This window comes from Microchirus variegatus, assembly GCF_963457635.1.
Source record: "Microchirus variegatus genome assembly, chromosome: 11".
Lineage (NCBI taxonomy): Eukaryota > Metazoa > Chordata > Actinopteri > Pleuronectiformes > Soleidae > Microchirus > Microchirus variegatus.
Genome location: NC_139812.1, coordinates 866,882 through 876,221, shown reverse-complemented (window position 1 = coordinate 876,221; position 9,340 = coordinate 866,882). Strand labels below are relative to the sequence as shown.

Genomic DNA, 9,340 nt, shown 5'->3' with positions numbered 1-9,340 from the left:
TTCTTTTGTGCGTATGCACTGTTTATAAATGAGGCCCCTGGTTTAGAGCTGTGCTCCTGCAGAGTCTTCTTCATCACAAGTCTATGAACATCAAACACAGCAGAGAAAAAAAAGTGTTAGTTTGAATGATGTCTAATAGATGACAGCGAACTGCATGTTATTGTTAGTAGGTTATTCAGCAATACAATAACATAAGTATGGAACATAATTTGGTCTGTGCATGAATTTTATTTTAATTGAGTCTTACATATATTTAGAGTGTGATTTGTTTACCATATTGTATTTTTTTTTTTTTTACCCTATTTTTACTCTTATCTTTACGTTGTCTTTCTTCTTACTTATTATGCCCTTTGCACATTTCTGCACCTCTTGTCGCCTTAATTGAGCTGTTGTAAATGTGTGTTTCCCCCCCTGGGGAGGAATAAAGTCATAAAGTCATTCAATTCAAAATTTAATTCAATATTAGTCAAAATTCTCCCTCCTGGTTTTTAAAATGTAGAAATAAATAAATGTAGGTGAACAGAAATGTACAAATAAATGTAAAAAAGCATTTATTTATTTATTTATTTATGGTCCTCCATAGATACGCCATGACATGGCCATGGATGCAAACTCCGTACAGTAGATGGCAGTATGCGCCTCTGACGTTGTCATTCGAAGAAGAAATGTGACGTCATTATTGTTCCTGTCACGTGACAGGATGTCGGCGCTAAGTTAAGCGTGGTGTGTTTGTTTTTGTTTTGAGATGTGGGTGAGAGCAGGTGGTGTGTCGCTGTTGTGTGTTCCAAGACTCGTGTCCGCTGCACGATGTAACAGCGGTGGGAAGTTTGCGGCCGGGAGCGTCAGCTGGGTCCAGACCTGGTTCCAGACCCGGTTCCAGACCCGGTACCAGACCCGAGTCCAAAGCCGGGTCCAGAGCAGAGCACACATCCGCACACAGCAGCACCAAACCCCAGGTCAGTGTCACTGATACAACGGAAACCGAACCCCCTTACATATCTTACGTAGGTTTGGATTCATATTTGTTTGACAAAGTAATAAAAGTATTTGACCAAAATTGAAAACAGGAGTGTCGGTTTATCGCATGTAGCTAACGTAGCAAGTGCAAGCTAGCACGGTGACAGGTGTCATGACGATGTAAGTATCCCCGACAGAAAGTGTTTTCTATGGAAGTAAATCTGTGCCATCTGAGTTTGAATTCGAATTTCTAACACTGAATTTTTTTGCATCGAAATTAGACTTTGAATTTTAAAGACCATCAAATTTCAAGCACTGTTTTTTTTTTGCCATTCATTTTTTGAAAATGAAAATAACTGATAGATTGATTATGGAAAAATACTAATAATAATCATTTATTTGCAGCCCTGGTAAAAGTTGTTCTTGTGTTGAAGCAAGGATCTCGACAGTTAAATTTCCAATTCAGTGCAATTGTGCTCACAGAGTGCTTGAAGTCTTGTCTCACTATGTTTGTCTTCCTTCCAAGGAAAACTTGTGCGGAATGGAGAAGATAAGAAAACAGTGGTGAGTCTCAGCAGTCAGACATTTCTATTTGCATGTGTCCCTTGCTCCGAGTATGAAGTAAAGTTGCTGTCAGGCAGTGGATTCCAGAGAGTTTCTGGACGTTTGATGTGAATTGCTCTGATTCACATTATTTACATTTTGCAGTGACATAATACTAATTGACACAACTCATAAACCAAAGGTCGCCTCAGGTGTAAGAATAAAAGCAAGCTTTCTTAAGTCAACAGTAACCAAAATAATTGTTAAACCCTCAAAACCCTTTCAACTGAATGGCAGATGTAGCTCCCATCTCCTGTACAATCAGCCCTTGAGCTCTGGGAGATGCTACATAGTTCCCCTGGCAACTAAAAAAATTTCATTGGTTTGTTATATATTAAGGGCCAAAGGAACCTATTATTTTCCTTCAGATCATTATTATTATTGGGGCCCGAGCACAAATGTGACAGGGCCAACGGCTCCTGGCACAAAGTGCGAGGAACCTATTGTTCCTGTTGAGATTATTATTGTTATTATTTTTTTTTCTCCAACGTTGGGCTCAATTTTTGAGTTAACATCCATAAAAACTCTTGAAATTTGGTATGGCGGTCAGGTTGGCAAAAAATACGATAGTGGCATAGAGCCCTAACCTGTGCGCCCCCAGAAGTCGGGTTAGGATCAGGATCACCAAACAGAAATGTTGTTTATTTTTATTGGATACGACTAAACTTTATTTATTTTTGAATATGTGTGGTTTTATGTTTGCTGTTTCATTTGATCTGATAGTGCACTATTGTTAAAATAAAGTTTTTGGTTTGATTATATCTGTGCTTTTAATTATTTTTACAATGCAATATTACCTTAGCTAGTCTGAGTAGTTTTATATTAAGATAACGGAACCGTACCGATACCGTGGCCCAAAAACCGTGATGCATACCGAAACGTGGGAAAACTGTAGCGTTGCATCCCTAGTTATTATTATTATTATTATCATTATTACTATTATTTCTCCATGGCATTGTGCACATTTTGAGGGGGTTAAGCATAAAAACTCTGGAAATGTTGCATGGCCTTCTGACTGCCATGCAAATTTTAACCCTAACCTTAATCATAACCCTGGTTTCATCTATTTTCTCGCATTTTTACAATCGTCTCTTATTTTTCTCCATTGCTTTTATCGCTATCTCATATATTATTTTAAATGTGTAGTCTTCATGACTTTCTGTGTGTCTCTTTTTATGATTTTATGCTGGTGAGCCAAAAGCAAATGTCCACCTTGGTGGACAATCGAGTTGTATTCTTTTCTATTCTAATTCTAAGCAGAGACTCATAACTCAATATTGTGTGCACATGCCCTTATTAACATCTGTCTCCTTCATCGACACTGTTTTTAGATCTGTGTTGAAGGGAACATTGCCAGTGGGAAAACGACATGTCTGGAGTATTTCAGCAAAACCAGCAACATAGAGGTACATCAAAAAACAAAGTACTTCTTAAAGTTTGCTTACAACTTATGATTCTTTTTAATGTCAATGAATGTTTCTTTTTATGTTGTATTGGCCATGTTTTGGCTTTTTCATATGTTGGCTGTTAAAATACATGAAAGAGAACGTGCAATGTTCACTAATGTGTTGCTACTCTCTGTTCCAGGTTCTTACAGAGCCAGTCTCTAAGTGGAGGAATGTCCGTGGACACAACCCTCTGGTAGAGTGCATGAATGGGCCGTTGTCTCTCCGTGTCTGATGACGACCATGGCTGGCGATTATTTTCATGATCAATTCATTTGATTTTTTTTTTATTTGAGAACATTCTCAGATTTCTCATTTGTCCACAGACCAAAACTATTACGTTTACTGTCATAGAAGAGCAAAGAAACACAGAACACATTTTAACCTCTTCTTCACGGTTGCCCCCGGGATCGGGGGCAGCGTCAGACGCAGCGACAAAAGCGTCATAAAACCATGTCTAACTTTAACAAACACAGACATGCTGCATACCCACAGAAAGGTCAGAAACTCAGCTAAAAGCTCATATAAACCATTCTTATGTTCATGAAACACAGTTAAAACACAGATGGATCAAGCAGCAGGAGCGGAAAAAAACCGTCACCGCACACACATTGAAAAGCGGCACCAGAGCGTCAGCGTGATTATGTAAACAAAAAAAACACGTGTCGGCTGGACAGCGGAGAATCTGCAGATTCCAACGGTACCATTTTTATCACTTTACGACCAAGATTCATGGATCCAGCCCCAAAATAAGAGCAAAACGACAACTGACTTTCAAGAAATACAAGCAGAAATGTCGTCTTACCTTTGCTGTTTATCAAAACAAGTTATTTCCACCGGAACAAAACCACTTCTAATGAAGAACTACACTTCCCAGCATGCTTTGGGAACAAATCCCGGTTTGATTGATCATTACAGAGCGACATTAGATCGTTCTGATTAGAGAAGGGTGAATGTCTGCCCAAATGCGTCATATGCATTTATGTCCTTTTGACTCGCTAATGAAGTGATTCTCACATCCACATCAGTGCCGTCTGTGAGAATTTGTCCAGCTGTTTTGTCCAGTCGTAGGTTGTGTCATCTGTTTGTTTCTGTCTGTCCTCTTAGGCTCTGATGTACCAGGATCCTGAGCGCTGGGGAATCACCCTGCAGACCTACATTCAGCTCACCTTGCTGGATATGCATTTGTCAATGATGGTAAGTACACTTACCCGTGTTATTGCTTTGTAGCTATTACTTTAACCCATTGATGCCGGGAAAGCATTGCCGCATTTCTACCACTGACGCCGGGAGCGTGGCTGCGTAATTCTACCATTGATGCCGCAAAAGCGGATACGTCAATTTTCGGGGGGGTATAAGGGTTCCTCGTGACGTTTTGAAATGTCTTCGAGCAAACTTCGACAGCAAAGAGATTTGTGAAGGCAGTGATTTTGAGGAGTTTCTCGGCTTAGATTGGCATCATTGCTGATGACTTCGAATGCGCTGAACCAATCGACCGGGATTTGTGGTTAAGACATAATTATGTTTGAAGAGTTTGAAGGTTTTGAATGTGACTGAAGACGGAGAATTACCACCGTAATCGACGGAGTGTTTTCAATATTACTTTATTGTACTTGCTTTATTTTGATATTATCTTACTGTTTTTTAATTGAAAATAGTTATTCTCTTTACTTTTACTTTTTTTTTAAAATTGTGTTCCTATCATTAGAGGCATTGAACCTCAGGTTTTAAAGGTCCTTTCTGAAATCACCCATTTTTTCCCAGGCGTTTCAGGCCTTAATAGGTTAACATATTGGTAACTATGGGCTAAAGGTTTGTTGTTGGTTCCAGTCAGCTCCTGTCAGGATGATGGAGCGCTCCATTTTCAGTGCCAAGTACATCTTTGTGGAGAATCTCTTCAGAAGGTAAGGTCACATTCAGCAGCTCACAGAGACAAACTCTCATAACTGCTAACTGGTCAGACAACTACACTACATTTTAAAATAAGATAATTGATGTTCTTGAAGTGTGGTTGAATAAGACTCTGACAGAGTCAGGTGTATTAGTATGCATGTTCCCTTTACCTAGAACCAGCAAAAGACAGGCATGCTTCCAGCAGGTACACAAGGAAATCCACATTTTAGCCAATTAACAAAAGGCTCACATATTTAAAAGTTAAACCGTATATCCACCACTTATTCCTTCATTAGAACAGTTTGTGCCACCGAGGTAAATCTGAACAAAGAATTTCAATCACAAAAGTCAAAAAACATTTAAACTTACTGATGGAGGCAGCAGTGGATCAACAATGTCCGTGTGCCATGATTTAAAATAGTGCTATGGACTTTGGTGTGGGGGAGGTGAGCAATTTACTTTTGGAGAAAACATAGCATACAATAAAATCTTTTTTTCTCTAGTGTCCATACTGGCAGCCATGTTTTCCTTCACAGTGAGTCTGTTCAGTGCTGTTGGCTCTGACTACGTGTCCTTACCTTATTCAGCGACACTTCGAAATCATGGAATATCACAGTATAGATATTTATCATAGCATAATGTTCCATTTGCTTGAACCTTTCTTAGAGCAACTGAAAAACCAGGTCCATAGCAAATACATAGAATATATTACATGACAAACTAACAAAAAGTATGTTTATATGGTCATAACATTACTGATCACTCAATGCTGATGTCCTGTTGGTGAACTTGTTATTGCAGTGGGAAAATGCCAGAGGTGGACCACGCTGTTCTCAGCGAGTGGTTTGACTGGATCACCACTAACATTTCCCTTCCTGTTGATCTGATTGGTGAGAAGAAACTTCAACACACATTTAATTAAGACCACATATAGAATATTGAAATATTGTTATTCAAATAGATGAAGCTAATTCTAAGGTGTATATCTTTTTATGTAAAATGGCTCTACTAATATGGAAGCAAATTTGTGCCATTATCCAAATTAAAATGCAACAGTGCCGGAGTCAGGTCAAACCAACCAATAGAAACTCTTCTCCCATCCAGCAGCATAGGCCCCGCCCATCAAGTGCTGTTGATTTCGCAAACAAAACTTTGTAACTCACAAGCAAAGAGGACTGATTTATGAGCAAAATGGTCGTATGTTTTTACTGAAAAACATAAATTTTGATTGAATTTGAAGAAATATGTTCTCTCATATTTTTTTTTTCAATTGCAACCTGTTCTGTTTTGATCTCAAATTTTTTTTTTTTATTATTGCAACTTACTGTTTTTTTTGCTCTCAAATCTCTTTTTTGATTTCAAATCTATTCTAGTTGATTGAATAATAAAGGAACAAAATTATCTCCGTAGTCTTGAATTTGAAAATGAAAATGCATTTTGAAATATTGATTATTAATTTTATTTATGAGTCTCAAAATGCAGCTCCATTTTGAAAATGAAAAAGCATTTCTGTTAATGCATTTTAATTTGGATAATGGCACACATTTGCTTCCATACTACTAATAGTCATCGTTGTACAAATTGTAAGCATATTAATCAGATTCGATCCACGATGATCAAATTGGCTTGTGTTGTTGCGTCCTTGACTTTGAAGGCATCCATTCTGGAAAGTCATTGAAAAGTCTTAATATATTGTGTGTGTAAAGGCATAGAAACCTTAGGTTTGTCGATCCACAACTCTAATAACTGTTGAATACTCATTCTCACTATCAGGTAATCACTGTTTGGCCTCAAATCAATATCACAATATATTGAGCACCTCACCTCGATAACGATGTGTTTGAAATTGCCAAACGACGTCATCGCCTAATTTGCATAATTGACCATTTGCCTGATATAAGCATGTGCAAAAATTGTATTCTCACTATTCAGAATGGTAATTAAAGATATCCGCAATAGCATTCTTACTAGTGGAAATGTTATTTCAAGATATCTACAACTTTGATTGTACTAGTCTAAAGTTAAGATAAGTTAAAGTTAAGTTAAATTGTTTTTTTTCCTCTGGCTGTAGTTTACCTCCAGACGTCTCCTCAGACCTGTCACGAGAGATTAAAGCAGAGATGCAGAGAGGAAGAGAAAGTGATTCCACTGGTGAGTAAAACCTCCAATTTTTAGACCTGGAATTAACATCTGTTCACAAAAAAAAGTAGTGTCAGAGGTTGAAAGTATCGAAATACATTTACTCAAGTTACTGTATTGAATACTTTTTTTGTGTATTTTGTAGGGCTGTCAAAATTTTTTTTTTTTTTTATCAGATTAATCACAGAGTACCTGTGATTAATCACGATTAATCACGATTAATTACCATTCGTAAATATGCCTGAAAAAATTCAAAATTCAAAAACTATATTGTTGTAGGAACGGAGAGATAAATAAAGTATGTGAAAATATAAATGTAAAGAACAATAAAATACTGTAAATAACTTGTAAAAACCTATACAAACTTAGTAAAAAATAAACATTACATTGTAAAGAACCCACATTATAAGACAATATAAATAAATAGAAAAAATAAAATACTGTAAATAACTTTGAAAAAACTTTTTAAAAACTACACATTGCACTGTAAATAACTCACATTATAAACAAAATATAAAGTATAGAAGTTAAATAGTTTTCTTGGGGAACTAGTGTGCATCCGTAATGTTTGTAAACAACCAAGAGCCCTATTGAAATTGAAAATAAAATGACAAGGGTGCCTAAATGTATGCACTAATTTTGTTGAAATAATTCTTGCACACTTTCTGTAAATCATATAAACTCTATTTCACTTCTCAAATATCACTGTGTTTGTCTCCTATATGACATGTTTAATTGAAATTTCTTATCCAAACAGCCAATGATTTATAAAGGAAAATCATGAACATTTATATACACCACTGTATATAGTGTATTTTGTTTTTCCTTTTTGTGAAACAACAAAAACAGATGATGTAAATATGACTACACGAGTGTAAGGACAAGAAATGATAACAGAATAAGCCACCCCACTTCCTACTTGTTCAGGTGGACCACACAGACCCGGTTTTGCCATGGCTGGCCATCTTAGATGTGACAGCAGGTCTGAACAGGGCCTTAAATGCGACTCATTTGTGAACACCAGTTTGACATCATGTCTGTTGTTTATCTGCGTCTCATCACCAGGAGTATTTAGAGTCCATCCACCAGCTTTATGAAGACTGGCTCATTAAACAGACCTCCTTCCCTCTTCCTGCTCCTGTTTTGGTGAGTGACGTCTCTTTTCCTAAAGGCACAGTTGACATAATTGCTGGCACAGACATAAGGAAACTTCTTCAAAATCTTAAGAATATGGTCACTGCTTTATCTCACTGTCAAACCACCCTCCACCACTGCTCGTAGGTAAAAGTAGTGATTTTTCATCATGAACTACTGCCTCCATCTATATATTCTAATGAGTCATCTTGTGACTTTTGATATTTGAAATTTACTGAATTAACACAAACCTGCTAGATAAGGCAGTGGTAGACCAGCAGCTCATGTGTCCCAGTGACAAAACTAAATGTCATTTCCAGACAAAAGGCCGTCTGATGGGGAGATAAAACAGTGAATATATTTTAAAGAAATCCTAGACTTAAGAGGCTAAAAACAAAATGTCTCTGTGTCTTAGCTGGCAGCCATGTTTTTAGTGAGAATGTCCCCGTCTGTCTCATGTCTCTCTCTCTTTGTCTGTCTGTGTCTGTAGGTGATCCCTGCTGACCACGACCTCGAGAAGATGCTGCACCAGTACGAAGAAAACCGGGACAAGATCCTAGCAGCTACTTGTGTTTGATCCACAGACGTTTATGCAAAAACAACACTGAGCTGTTACATTAAATAGCTGTTTCTTTAAAGGTGAAGTAAGTAGTTTATAGTGCCATCTAGAGGAGAGGCTGAAATGTACAACAAAGAACTGCTCCTCTGCTCACCCCCTCCCTTCCCTGAGCACTACGGTGTCCTCAGCCGGTCAAATGTCGTCCTCGTCGTCTTTCTCCGTGTCAGCAGATGAGGTTCTAGTATTTATTCAGATGTATAAGTGTGTCTGTTTCGTTTTAATCATTACTACAATTCCATTCGACAATAGTCACATAACCAGTTCATGCTCTGGCTGATGGGTGTGAACAGTGTGTGCTCATGTTGTCTAACACTCTGTTCAAGTCGTTTTAAATCGTGACACAACGTTAGGTGAGGGTGTTAGAAGCTTCAGGACAAAGAAAACATTCCACTCATCCTCAGATTGCAAAGAAAACTGGTAATGTTGTCAAATACACTGACATTTATCCACTGACTTTTACACTCTTCAGTTGTTAAGTTGTGCTTTATCGTGTTGATTCCTCTATGTTCCCGTCTGTGATGTGATGCACAGCCTTGTATCTCTATTAGGT

The 9,340-nt window shown here is 37.7% G+C and overlaps 1 protein-coding gene across 1 annotated transcript; it reads left to right on the top strand.

Annotated features, from left to right (window-relative positions):
- Positions 1 to 2,909: 2,909 nt before the first annotated feature.
- Positions 2,910 to 9,140, top strand: tk2 (thymidine kinase 2). The gene is made up of 8 exons (XM_083897685.1): positions 2,910 to 2,966; positions 3,148 to 3,201; positions 4,113 to 4,202; positions 4,836 to 4,909; positions 5,700 to 5,788; positions 6,970 to 7,049; positions 8,103 to 8,183; positions 8,662 to 9,140. Exons 3-8 carry the CDS (start codon positions 4,119 to 4,121, stop codon positions 8,746 to 8,748), a joined length of 495 nt encoding a protein of 164 aa, XP_083753811.1. The 5' UTR covers positions 2,910 to 2,966; positions 3,148 to 3,201; positions 4,113 to 4,118; the 3' UTR covers positions 8,749 to 9,140.
- The last annotated feature ends 200 nt before the right edge of the window (positions 9,141 to 9,340 follow it).

Coding starts and splice junctions, on each gene's coding strand:
- tk2 (XM_083897685.1), top strand. CDS start 4,119: ATGTACCAGGATCCTGAGCGCTGGGGAATCACCCTGCAGACCTACATT. Junction 7,050..8,102: donor AAGAGAAAGTGATTCCACTG/GTGAGTAAAACC, acceptor TCTCATCACCAG/GAGTATTTAGAGTCCATCCA. Junction 8,184..8,661: donor CTCTTCCTGCTCCTGTTTTG/GTGAGTGACGTC, acceptor CTGTGTCTGTAG/GTGATCCCTGCTGACCACGA.